The sequence below is a fragment of the Schistosoma haematobium genome, chromosome 6 (assembly GCF_000699445.3).
Source record: "Schistosoma haematobium chromosome 6, whole genome shotgun sequence".
In the NCBI taxonomy this organism is placed as follows: domain Eukaryota; kingdom Metazoa; phylum Platyhelminthes; class Trematoda; order Strigeidida; family Schistosomatidae; genus Schistosoma; species Schistosoma haematobium.
Genome location: NC_067201.1, coordinates 5,840,646 through 5,855,077, shown reverse-complemented (window position 1 = coordinate 5,855,077; position 14,432 = coordinate 5,840,646). Strand labels below are relative to the sequence as shown.

The window sequence follows — 14,432 nt, the reverse complement described above, 5'->3', positions numbered from 1 at the left end:
GAGCGAGTCAAGAATAGGACAAAAAATGGACCTAGACTAAGAAAAGTATTTAACCTTTGATTTCGATTATCACACGGATTCCAACCAGACATCGGCGTTTGAGCAGATAACAATGTGCATCTATTTGAGTAAAATTCGCAAAAGATTTTAGGCTACCACCTAACGTTTGAAGCTATACGCCATGTGTGCTACTGATGGAAAGACTTTTGACTAATAGTAGCTCACAATTCGTCTCGAGATCATTCAAGCACCTCTGTATTATAAATTGAATAATGAACCTACGCTCTCAAGCCTATCATTCTTAATCAAAAGGACAGGGGGAATGTATTGACAACACCTCCAAACGAGGATTTCTAAAAGAGAGGGGACGATTGGACACCGAGTCAGGTATTTTGATTACCCTAACTTCCATATACTGGGAAGATGTACTCCTCTGTATGTTTGTGGTTCTTTATCATCTATTAAGAATCCCACAGATTACGACAAAATATCGATAAACACAATGTAATGTTCATGATTTATTGGATTCGTTTTTCTGCCTGCAAACGGTATACATATTTATAACCATAAAGTAATATTTCCATTCACAATTAGTTTTGATATAACTCAATAAATGAAATTACACGTATGTGTGCAAACATATCATATAAATTTTAAGGCTAGTAAAGTATCGACAGAAGCGAATGGATTAAATAGAAGCATAGAAATGTACGTTATACAGGACAGATATCACAGTGGCTGGAACCAAGTATGGATTTCATGAAGTGTTGAAGGGAGGGGGACACTAACAGTCACATTTTATGTGACGCTATCTGGATAATCGGATCAGTATGTGGAGCATTTCTTTAGAATCGGCGATCCGGTAATAGCGGTACTAAGTGAAAGTGAGATAGTCTTTTAATCACTAATGGTAAAACGAAATAAATACTTTATTTCAACCAATATAAATTAGTAAGAATTAAAACAATGAAGTGTGCCTGAACCAATCTTAAGGTTACTGCCAGCCCCCAACTCGAGGGGTAAAAGTAGAGTTTGAAATGATGTTCGCGACCCAATCTTGTAAAAAAAAGCATCTTGCTAAGAAAAAAAGCTTGTCAGAAGTCATTTAAACCAGATACGGATCATTTACACAGCTAATTTCATTATATATATACTACTTACCATATTTAATTTAGTATATGTTGCAGGTAAATGAGGTCGATGAAAATTTCGCTCTGAACTAACAGCTGATGCTAAAGATGGTGCAGATAGAAGAGCTGCAACAAAATTAATTCGATCAATCCAAATATCTACTTCTTTTGCATCACTAAAAATAAATTTATAAAAAAATACCAATTAAGATAATTGATTTTATGAATAATATAAAGTATCATAATATTCTATTTATGAACTCAATGATTAGTACTTGGTTTCCAGTCACATTTTAAGTGTATGAAGGCTGTTGATATGACTGTCCGGTTGACCACTGAGTCATTCTCGAACACAATTTAACAGAAAATACTTAGTAAGCAGACCATAGGACACATTTAACTGAGAAATGGAGGTAAACATCAAAAGAATGAACAGAACTTTGCAACAACTAGAAAAGAAAGTCAATGACAGAGTTGGTTTAAGAATCCTGGTCGATAGCCTATACTTCATGAGGTGTAACAGACGTAAGTAATTAAGTATGAGGCACAAAAATTTCAGGATAGATAAAGTTTCGTCTATATTCAAATAACAGAAAACACCTATCAATAATTTCCATATAGGATTTCCGACCAAAAGTGTTAGCCAGTGAATATGAAGAAATACAATTAATTTTACTAATAAATGAAAGATGGGTAAGGACTATTGTTTTAATGGAAAGAAAAAGTTGCAAAGTCGCTACAACTGACGAATTAGATAGTATTCGTCACTGATTAATTTCTTTCGGGGTACAACTGGGTATCATACAGAACACGACATCTACTTTATCCTCGATTTGACCCTTGGATGTGGGGTCAAGGTTATGCATTGCCGAAGAGTCCCATATGAAGAAGTACAATTAATTCTACTACTAAATAAAAGATCGGTAAGGACTGTTATTTTAATGGAAAGAAAAAGTTGAAATTCATCAATCTATGTTATTTTTATAATCATCACAGAGTCAGTCAGTCAGTCTAGTTGTAGAAAGATCAATTATAGTTATCAATTTTGTTTAGTCTGTTCATATCGTTAAATAAATAATTGTTATTAAACCATACCATACACTCTCATCGATACTCATTAATAATTTCACTAATCAATATAGGGTTATGGAGATTATTGAGTTTTATTGAACTAATGAACCGGTCAATTTTGAACAACCATTAAAAAATTATATTAAAACGAAACAGCTGTTCAGTATTTCCAGTTTTTCCCTAGTTGTCTAACATAGATCAGTTTATGATTTCAATAAAATCTTGTTTTTACTATTGCACCAAAGTAATTTATTATGAACAAGTGGAAAAAACCGACCCAGTAGAAAATTATTATCTAGTATAAATAATGAAGAAAGAAACCAAAGAACTAAGAAGCTTACTTGACTTCGAACAAAAATTCACCGCCTTCTTTTGTACGTAAACGGAATACATTGGATTTTTTCACATAATCTGTAGCTCTACATGCATAAGCATGGGCTAGACGAATAATTGTTTCAGGTGGTGGAATTGGCGGTGGAACAAATGACGGTGGTGTAGTAGTTGTAGTATTCATTGGAATTGGTTGAATTGATGACAGTTGTTGGTGTTGTGTTATAATGTAAGGAGTAGAAAATATTGGATTAAATGTAGAAAAAGACGATGTCATAGTGTTAGTAGAATTGTTTGATGTTACAATTGAGCTTTGTGGAATTGTTGTTAATGAAATTTGTAATGTATTTGTTGTAGCTAAATCATCATTCATATTCATATGTTCTTTTGATGAATTTTCTACAGTTTCAACAGTATATTCGGAAGTGTTAGACGATTGTTGACTTTCTATGGAAGTGGTTAATTGTTTTGATGTAGGTGAATCATCAAGATTATCATCATCATCATTACCGACAGACAAAATACTGAGTCCATTTTCGTTCATATTTCCAATTCTGGAGAATAATAATAATAATAAGTTAATAGTCCAATATTTGTCGTTCAAATACTACACTTTATCTGTATTTTCCTGTTATCAATTTAAAGGACCGTAATTAATCATGGTATATTGTGTTATGTATATCTTACGTGGATTGTTATTATTTTACTATTTAGCCAAGTTTAAACTTGGATTAATTTTAATTTGGTTATTTATTCTCTGAAGAAGTGACTTACACTAAGTCACGAAACGTCAGAAAATCCAATTTTCTACTCATTTGGATATTACAAATATATTATTTATTTATAACAATCAATCCAATGCTCAATTTATTCGAAATTATCAAATCAAACCTTGGTAATGACACCTATTTAGTCAAAAGTTGAAAAAAGAATGCTGGATTGTGGTTAGCAGTGGAATCCAGGACGTACGTGTGTATTTCATCCCATTTGGAAATTATCAACTAGATGTGTCTATATGAAAATATTGATAATATTCAAACTGAGATTAAAACTCGGTAACCTATAAAATCTTTTAAGTAACTGCTATAAACCAGAATGCGCTAAATAGTTGTTTTGTAAATATTATATATTTGAAGTGATAGGCATTTGGTTGGAGTTTCGCTGTGAACATTAACACTAGGTAACCAGCCTCAAACACAATGAAACATGTGTCCATAATTCAACATTTATGGTGTTCATGTAAATCCTTCCAATGGTTTATTAATGTATTCTGTTTAAAATATTAAAAACATTGGAAATCAGAAGAGCTCGACCTATCACATCTTACTTCAGTTCTGAACTGAAAAAAAACTTAGCTTTCATGTATTTGAGTATGATGTGTTTCATACACATATTTTGAATTTAAATACAAATGCAATTACAATAATAAAATACATCTATTGAATAAACAACAAGGTGAATAATGCATTAGTTTAGGTGGAGTTTTGTTCTCTGAACTGAATGGTTTGGTCGTGGATCTTTTATTGTTCTTCTGAACAACATCATCACCACAAACTTCAAGTAGAAGTGACGTGTTCGAATTTCTCCACATATGACTCAGAGCTTGTCCTGTAGACCTTAATCTTGATTAGTTATTGTTGACCTCTAGCTAAACTACAAATCTTCTTCACCATCTCAAAATGCATTAATTCAACAGTCGACTGGATAATAATGAACCAATATAGTACCGACACATTCAGTAGCCAAATCATGAACTAAATAAACAGTTCATCTTAGAGAGTTGACTAATATTCAACATTAACTGTGACTAGTACAATGTTTAATATTTTCACAAACACATTAATCTTTAATGAAATAAACAAGATTAGTGGGAAAAATCAACATATAACTTGAAATATTTCATCAATAACACAACAAGTGATCATCTACATACATACACACATGCGTACATGCACATAGATATATGTATATAAAAACATGCATACATACATATGGTTAAATGCTTACTCAGATTGATTTTCAACAGTATCAGTTACTACACACGAATGGTCCTTCATACATGATGATGATGAGGGTTCAACAGTAGAATTATTTTTACCGTCAGAATGGCAAGTAGCATTAACACCAACACCTTCATCGTCCCCATGACTCTCTCCCTCCTCCTCCTCTACCTCATCCACTTCTTCCTCATCATCATCAGGAGATTGGTGTTTACGTAGAAGATACTGTTGATGCTGCTGTTGAAGATGTTGGTACTGCTGCTGCTGTTGTTGTTGAAGTAACAGAAAATGTTGTTGTCTTTGTTGTTGAATAAAAAGTTGTTGTAGATAATTTTGTTGTTGGTATTGGTGTTGTTGTTGTTGCTGATAGTAAAGATTGTGTAATTCTTCAGCATGTGTTGCATTATTTGCAATATTTACATTTTTATATAAATATAAGACAAGATCACGTAGTCTTGCATAATACAATTTCCAACTACGACGTCCAACAGGAGCTTGAATAAGATGATGGTTAGAGATACAAAGGAGAATAAAGGATGGGGTGGGGATGGAAAGCGTAAATATATTAGTAGATAGGCATTATACACAAACTGTAACTATGAAAACGTTATTATTGTTTCCGTTTTTTTTCCAAAAAAACTAGGCGAATATTAATCCATTTCAAAATACTCCTTCCTTCATTGGGGCTACTATACTTCTCTCTGTTCTAAAATATTCTTAGAACTTTATGAAAGTTAGGATCTTCAGTTGTATAGTTGTTTTATATAATTTTGATCAGAATAGGTATTGTGGAGATTGTAGTAGCCGATGTAAGCCAGACCACCATTGGGAAACTGAGAGCGCTGGACGGCTGTTTCGTCCTAGTATGGGACTTCTCAACAGTGAGCAGCCATGACTCCACAGAGTGGGACTCGAACTAAGGACCTTACGTCTCGTGCGTGAACGCCTAGCCTCTAGACCACTGAGCCGGCATCCAACAATGTTAATGTCTAACTTCTATGGATCCATGATCTTGCACAACCATTCATCCATTGTCTGAGGTGGATACCTGTCTCTAGCCGACACGGATTGGACTCAACTGGTCATGATTTCTCACATGAACTCCAAGGAATTCATCTTGAAGCCAGTCACTAGTGAGCACATGATGATTATGATCGTCATAGCCCCCAAATGCCCTGGTACGGCCGAGAATGAGGAGAGTCAACTCTCCTTCTAGAAATGCTCTCACATGGCGACGTGCAAACAACCACTACCAGGGAAGTCCTACTCACTGCCTTTTCGTGGCGGGGATGTTTTTTACAAAATTGAAAGGACGGAAAGCGAATGTCCGGCCCTTTAATCGGGTTGATGGACCCCCCGTATCCACCTAGGGGAGTTTGGGAACTCTGATTCCAAACCAATGGTGCATACGGGCTCCAGGATCCCAAAGGAACGAATGGTGTATGAACCAATCGTTGGTCACCGGCTACCATGGGACTACATCTCCTGACGTTGCTCCACTGTCTTGTGGATCAGACCTTTTGGTCAAAGGCTCCGGGTGTGGCCTCCCTGAGAAAACCATATGCTTCGGTTTGGACGTGCGGGCAGTATCCCAGCCCTCACGTAAATCGAATGATTTATGTGGCGCATATCTATTTGGTGCCTCCTTGTACCAATGTTTATATGTTTAAATAAATAAAAAATAACTCAATGATCGTAATGAGGGTGTGTAGAGATTGTAGTGATTTCAATAGTTGAATTCATGAGAGATTTTCTCAAATTCTCAAGTGTATGAGCATAAAACACAGTTTATCGGCAGCTATCGCGAAGACAGTAAATTTTCACAGTTCTAGTATGTAATCACAATTAGTAGAGCTTAACAACTTCTAATGTGATGCAGTTACCTAGTGAATGGATTGAAAAGTGGCTGGCTGGACAATATGATTAATTGATAGAAGTTAGATAAGTAAACTGTTGGATACTTACAGTGTAGCTCGAAACCAAATACACAGATCTATAACTCATGAATGAGTATCATTCTTCAAGTTAAAAACTCATTCATATTCTTAACAAATACTCTGTATGATTTTATAATATTAGTCGTCTAGAACAATTCTTATATTTATAAACAATTTATTAATCTTCTTCGTATATCTATCTAGAAGTTTTCTAGAAGTATAGACAATATGACCTAGTTAACTGAAATATCTATGGTATACAACTACCTCACATGTTACCGGTGTGCTAGTAATCCACAGAAGCATCACTGTCATCACCTGATTTAAATTCACTTGAAAACAAATGGAATGATTCGTTTTTGGTAGAGGTAGTGGTAGCAATAGTTATGCTTTTTCTAGATTATTTACCATGAAGTAAGGACATAATCAAATTGCATCACGAGGCTTGCCCTAACCAGGAATCGTGAAGGTAAAATGAAAAGAGGAAGACCAAAGAATATAATACATCGGGAATTCGGGACAGACATCAAAAGAATGTATAGGAATTGAAACAAATTGTCCTGGACAGAGTTAGAAGGAGAATCCTAGTGGGTGGCATATACTCCTCCACGAGCTGTAACAGGTGTATGCAAGTAGTAATTAAGTAAGAACATTAAAGGAGAGAAATAAAGGTCACTGTAAAAGTAGTGTGTTACGGATAAAAATGCATAATATTTTCAGTAATTTTCAATTTATTAAGATAATCTCCATAACACATACTTCATTGAGTAATATCGCGTATAAACTAGTTACCATTAAGTAAATACCTTTGACAATAGACACTTATAACCTTGTGAGTTTTTGAGCTAATAACATTATAATACTTTGTCTTCTGCGTTGGATCATATCTGTCTACGATTTAAATGTTGACTATTTTTTTAAAAAAAACTATGAAATATACTTCACAATCACGCTTGCCCCGAAAAGCGAAATGATGACAATACCGAAACACGAAAAAACACTTATTCACATAATAATGATGATATTAGGGGACAATGAGAGAGAGAGGGAAAAGTGAAACTATCATACTTTTCTTTTTATATGACTCCATGACCCATTTACGAGCTAATAAACCCCGCATATATTCTTTGGCGTTAATTTCTGCCGTTAACTGAAAGTAAATTGAACAACAAAAGAAAAAAAGGAAGTTAGAACAACTCGGTATGTGTCAGTGGATGATTTTATTGAAACCCTTCATCTTTGGTTACAATTGAAACAGATAAATAAACATAACGAACTAACTAACTGATTAAATACTATGGAACTGTTATTTCACCACTGAGTTTAGTTTTCATCGAATGAAAACAACAACAAAACACTACTTATAATAGTAGTATTAGGTTAGTAAAGTGTTCAGAGTTTTTCTATTCATAATTTAATGGTGAAAATTTTAATTACTGAAATATCAGCAGGTACAATGATATGTTGTGTGCAACCATACAACAAAATTAGTAATGGATTACACATAAGAAAACTTAAGACAATTTATTTATTCGGTGTACAGTAGGTAGATTCAAGCAATGTAGCATATCTCTGTGTGTGTGTGTGGGTAAACAATTGTATAAAAACAATTCGATCGCATACCATAATAGTATGAATAAAAACAGCTGTTGATTATTCCCGTGATTTAAATGGTTGTCTATCAGAAAATGTAATATTTCCCAAAATATCGACCCGAAGTCGGGGAAAATGGACTTTTTTCTTTAAAGAAAAATCGCCGTATATATATATATATACGGACGGCCCCTCTTGAAAGTAAAATAGAAATTTAGCATATTAGAGGAGTAATAAATCAGTAGATACCCGAGTAATACAATCAAACTTCACGTAAGAATAATGATTTACAAATAGGTACACAATAAAACGTTAAAAGTTAGAATAATTTTAACAAGGGAACCATAGAGCGAGTTATTTAAAAAGTACACAAACCACAGATTTCAAGTTGTACATGAACAGACAACTTAAACAACAAGTAGAGAAAGTGTTTAGATGACTAGGTAGTTTTATAATATACATCACAAACTGACCTCAATTAGACGAACTTTAAAAAATCAAGAAGTAATGGACAGCAGTTTCATCCTAGTATCAGACTGCTCAGAAGTGTACGATCGTGATCGTAATGTGGACTATACGATTTGAGAATTTCTATGAATCCCTAACATTAATTAGGTAAGTGTTTTTAAAGTAAACAATAAGAGAACCAACCATAAGATAACAATAATGGAGACTTACATCTAGATAAGGACTTAGCCCAGAAGATTCATTCAATTTACGATTTGCTTGAGTTAACTGTAATGCCTGTTGTTGAAGCTGTTCAGACGATGATTGTGTATAAAGATTTGGCAACACAGAAGCATTTAACTGATTTGAATTCATAAATGATACAACACCGGAATTTGATTGATCATCATACAATGGCGCAGTGAAATTATTCGGGTTCCAATAGAAGGGTGGTGACATTCCAGTATGCGGTGATGAATACGATAGTTGAGAAGTGGTCAATGGAGATATTGCTGACGATAAGGAATTCGATGTGATAGTGGTATTATCATTTAGTTGAGATGTTGTTACATGTGGGAAAATCATCGGAGGATAAGCAGTATTTTGCAATGGACTAAACATAAAATGTGTCTGAGGGAGATTTGGTGCATAAAAATTGGCTGCTGTAAGAAACCCACCTACTGGAGCACCTACCACTGGTGGACCAAGAGCATTTGGTGGTGCAGGATAATATAAATTAACAAAACCCATCATATTTGCATCAGAACTGAAGAGTGAAAAAAGAAAAGATAATGTGAGGTTAGGTTGCGGTAACTAATTTATTTCAAGAACGAAACTTTTCATATACAACGTAATGTACAGTAGACGAATCAGAAAACACAAAGTCACTGACTCTCAATCAGTTAGTCAGTTTTGAGTGTTGCTGTTCGAAGTATGAAGGCAATTGTCACTTCTCGGTTGGGTATCAAATGGAAGGATACTTCTTCTTCAGGTGCCTGAAAAAGATATAGGGTTAGTAGTAGTGTTGGCGATATCGGAGCGTGACCACAGAGACTAAATGGCAACAGCTTGAGGCTAGTCACACACGACATTTTCGCGGGTAGTTCTTCACGTGCTATCTCTATACTTTTAAGACATTAACGTTAGCGATGGAAATTCGTGAGAGCAAGGTGAGGTGTGATTATCTTTACGGCCAAACCTTTGTAACTCATTCTTCTGTTATAAGAAGATAGGATTGCCGTACATGCTACGTGTCCGAAGGAAACATTTTACTTTTAGCACATTCCTGTGCATTTTCTCAAGTAAGACTATGCCTGTGTACCTTGAGTTCACTGTTTTTATATTTACTAATCTACGTAACATAATACGACATAAATGGACATTTGTTTCATTCAGTAAGGCTCAGATGAGTCACTGTGGTTTACAAGCCCGGCCATCAAACCAAGGTACCAATGCCGGCTACACTTCGGAGATCACTTTTAGTTCAGCACTTGGACTACTTCACAAAATATAAATATGCACTAACTTCGGTAAGACCACGAGACATATTTAGACATCAGTATCATAACAAAGTAAGATTGATGTAATTGTGAAAATGTTAAAAACGAAACTGGACTATAGATTTAGGAAAAAGGCAAATAGTTTGACTTACTGAGGCCAGCGTATTGGTTCCTGTTTAATAGCATTGTATAACACTTTCAGATCTTCTTTAGAAAAATTATCTCCACAATTCATTTGAGTTAGATTATTAACAAAATCTTGACAAGACATTTTCTTTGTTATTCCCTAATACACCGATGAGAATAAGAAAGAAGTGAAAAGGTTGGGAGGAAAAAAGGGGAACACAATGGAACATCATAACACTTAGTCCTAGGTGAATTAAAGACGGAAAGTAACTAATATTCTGTATGTATATAATGCTGTTTTATTATTACAAACAATAAACACTCGTCGAGACCTGAAGGTCCTAAGTTCGATACTCAGCGGAAGAGAAGTTCTCATACGACGATGAAACAAATGTTCGGTGTTCCCTGGCTTTCAATGTTTGTCCAAGTGATGTTCACTCTTGATCTCAATAACGGTCGGAAACCTTAACGAATTCCTATACTGATAATATATGATAATTATCTTGGCGAATAGTCTCTGTTAAAAGACAAAATGATAGACTAAACAACATCGTAGTTAGTGTTCACTTTCAACAAATATGTACGAGAACACACTTTTCAGCTTGGTTCTACAAGAGTAAGAAGAAAGCGATTAGGAATGTGATGTTTGGACGTTTATAATACTAGGATCACTCCAGAGAATCTGTGACATATGGTGATCGTTAAAACTGTTTATGGAATCTGTTCAGATATAGATAGTGTAATAAGAAGACGAAGATTATCAGAACTATGTGATGTGTTAGCGCAATACATTTAGAACAATCAGATCACACATAAACTTGTTAAGAACATTTATATATAAAAATAAAAGGTCAATTATGTGTGTGATCAGATTGTTTGAAACGCAATGAGCAAATATATCACATAATTCTAATAATCCTCGTCTTCGTATTACACTATATAAATTTATTAAAGGGACTAACTGCTTCAAATTTTTTAAAAGAAAACTCTGCTCAAATGTACTGGGAAGTTTTTATTTTCAACAACTTGGATTAACAGATGTTGTGAATGTATATAATATATGTATGATGGCTTTATTCGATAGTGTATGTTTGGTGCACTGTAGAATTCTCAGCACATACACGAATGTACAACTTGATAGTGAATTCAATGAGAACCAATAACGTAAAATAACCTAGATTACATACAACTTCATATCGAACATTATTTAGAGAGGGAAGATGTACTAAACTAGTAAACAAACAAAATAGAAACCGATTTAACAAACAATACCAATAACGATTCATCGTTATATTTAATCATTTAGAAAAATAATCTGACTTCTCAAGTTAATAATAATAATAATGACCGATCATTCTATTCAAAAGTAAAACTTATCGGATAAGATAGATGTAAATGATTCGTAAAGTTGTAAAAACGTATGAGAAGTTTAGATTACCCTTAAATGACTAGTTGAAAGGATTGATGTAAGGGGACAAAATCTATTGAATATTAAACGGTGTTTCGAAATAATTTATTGCTATTTGTAATTAAATATTTGCTCGATTTAGAAAAGTCTTAAAATTAGCTTAATGCAAACGATAAAATAATAATAAATAAGAAATGTATAGTTCTTTCATTCTATCTATTCCGTATAGTGTTGTAAGTTGCATAGTCGAAGAAAGCTAAGATGAGATGGATAGTCCGTTAAAAGTAACGTAGAATATGTTGGACATATCATCAATCAAAGTTACATTACATGAGCACAGAATTAGAATTAGTAACAGTATTAGTAGAAAGCATTAGGTTGAGACAATATGATTTGAGGATAAAATACGAATTTTCAGAATCAACACTAAAAGGTTTTCCATGGTGGTCTAGCTTCAAATGACTCATGATCTCAACTACTGAAATAAAAAATCACTTTGAAACTCAACATTTAAGGTGGGACGAATTGTGAATGCATCTGCGTTATTGAGACTGGTTCTGAGCTATATCACCCGTGTCTAACGATAATGGAGCGAAGTTCCACCAAATATTTGGAAACTACTAACACAATACACTCCAACTGTTAGTAACTCGACAGACTGACATAATTTTTTGGACTATTAGTTTCTACAAGTCTTTTAGCTTACTTCTACAAAAGCAAACATAGTCCATTGCAGCAGGTGGTGGTTGGAAATATGTTTTACATATCCTAAGCACCTTAATTAGTGAAGATTTGTAGTATTATCTATCGTTTTTATCTAACCTAGGTGTAAACTTTGAATTGTTCGTTCAGTGGTCCCAATGTAATGTTTAGAAGACCCACTAACTTGCTTTTTAGCTTTCAAAGGTTGTTTAAACAAACTCAGTCCATAATGGAAGCTACAATGATCAATAGTCTTCACTACAAATCCCTTGTATGATGTGATCCAACCAATTATTTTTCTGATAATAATATGAAGAGTAGTACCAGTAATGAAAATAGGGAACTTTTTGTAAAGTTAATGATTAATAACTATGGAAGAAGAAAAGAAAAGAAATTGTGAAAGAATGGCTAAAACCTTTGGATTGGATAATAAGAGGGAGTTGAGAATTAAAAAGAATACAGAGAGAAAGAGATATGTAGAGAGAGAGAGAGAGAGAAGTAAAAAATTAATTGTTTATTTCCACACTGGAATCAAACATTTTCTGATGGTCATTTATTATTAATTCGATACATTTTACAGTAGACAAAAAAAACAGGGTAAATAATTAAGGATCTTTGTTACATCCTAATTTAACAAATGTATATCATAGTTTAGTATGACAAAATTCAAGATATTCATAAATTTTAGTGTTAACGATTGTATGGTAGATGAGGCTTTTTTGTAAAAATAATCGCTGGATAGTGATAATAATAATAATAATAATAATAGTTATTACTGGATAGGAAGTAATTTATTCATAAACGAATCAATAAAATGCGGGTTCGTGAGCTCGGATTTGGGTTATATGGTACGATTCACATTAGTTGGCATAGCATAAAATCAATGAGGTGAGCTGGAAACTACCTATTTATGACGGATGGAAATCACTATATTTAGTTATGTCTGACAAATACAGAATGTGTATGTCTCAGTTGTCCAGGAAACTTCAGCAGGATATACGTGTATTTTAGTATATTATTGATGTTCCTAATAAGATCGTAAAAAACCCATTATCTTAAACATCAGAAAACGAATAAGAGTTGGTTTGAGCCATATTAGCAGACGCAGACTACCTGATAGAGATTAGCGTGTTAAGCGTGATTAGTGGTTAGAAAAGTTGAATGGTATTGGCCCAAAATCGGTCACAATGGAGCAGATGTATACGTTTTCGAATAACATTCCTAAGTTTAGTCTTTCTAATTATTATTGTTAATACATGATTTCGATCACTTTTGTCATTCGCGTTATTAATGTGATAGTAATTTGATGCTAATATGATATGGTAACTTAGCAAACCAAGTATGCGTCCAGCTCTAGCTTGATTATGATTATGATAAATTTAAGGGTGATATATATTGTAAAGACTATTATTGAGTCACAGAGACAAATATCCTATGAGGTTTTTATGAACAAGGAATAATGATCAATAGTGAACGAGTTTTAGGTTTTTATTATGGGTGAGCAGAATCCCGACAGATTTGATATAACGTGCCCGAGTGATAAATAATAATGAGACCAGGTCGAATGCACTGTCAACAATGACAAGACAACTAGCTGGGAGAATAGTTCATTCAATAGGGCAAGATTCACATGTACAAATTATTGACAGGAAATTGACATGATTAGAAGTCATAACTAGCTAAATGATATCAACTAGCCATTGAAATAAGAGCTGATTTTTAGACTTTGTTAATATCGCTTACTAACAGTGTACAGGCTTTATGAACTTGGCTTTGGGTTACAGTGCTTGAGTGAGAATTAGTGGTACTGTACATATATATGTATGTTAGCTCTTCTGAAGTTACATGCAGAGGTGACCACTTATTAAAGAGTATTACTTGTCACATTAGGTCGTACATCTTAAGATCATATAGTCAAGGAAAATGCAAAACTATAAAGTCATCAATAAACAAAGATGGATGATGGCTAGTAACTGAACCTAGGATGAGCATTGCATCCTATTTTGAACTCTTCAGTAGGATGTACATGCATCCCAGAGTTAATGTTTACTCCAGGAATGAAATCGAATACCGTTCACTTCAAACGCCATCGTGTTATCCACTGATTCTAGATAGCCACTAGCTTGTGCAATGGGTTGAATATTAAATCTTTATTCATTTTATGATTATTACTAATAGTTTGTCAATTT

At 33.8% G+C, this 14,432-nt stretch overlaps 1 protein-coding gene across 1 annotated transcript in view; it reads right to left on the bottom strand.

The window, feature by feature from the left end:
* EFA-6 (pleckstrin and Sec7 domain containing) overlaps nt 1-14,432 on the bottom strand; it is a 58,938-nt gene that overhangs the window by 11,338 nt on the left and 33,168 nt on the right. Inside the window, exons 6-11 of the mRNA XM_012938522.3 lie at nt 10,160-10,293; nt 8,740-9,274; nt 7,537-7,618; nt 4,539-5,025; nt 2,543-3,085; nt 1,162-1,306 (exon numbers count right to left, since the gene is read on the bottom strand). Coding sequence (XP_012793976.2) covers nt 1,162-1,306; nt 2,543-3,085; nt 4,539-5,025; nt 7,537-7,618; nt 8,740-9,274; nt 10,160-10,293 — 1,926 coding nt within the window. The remainder of the gene's footprint in view (nt 1-1,161; nt 1,307-2,542; nt 3,086-4,538; nt 5,026-7,536; nt 7,619-8,739; nt 9,275-10,159; nt 10,294-14,432) is intronic.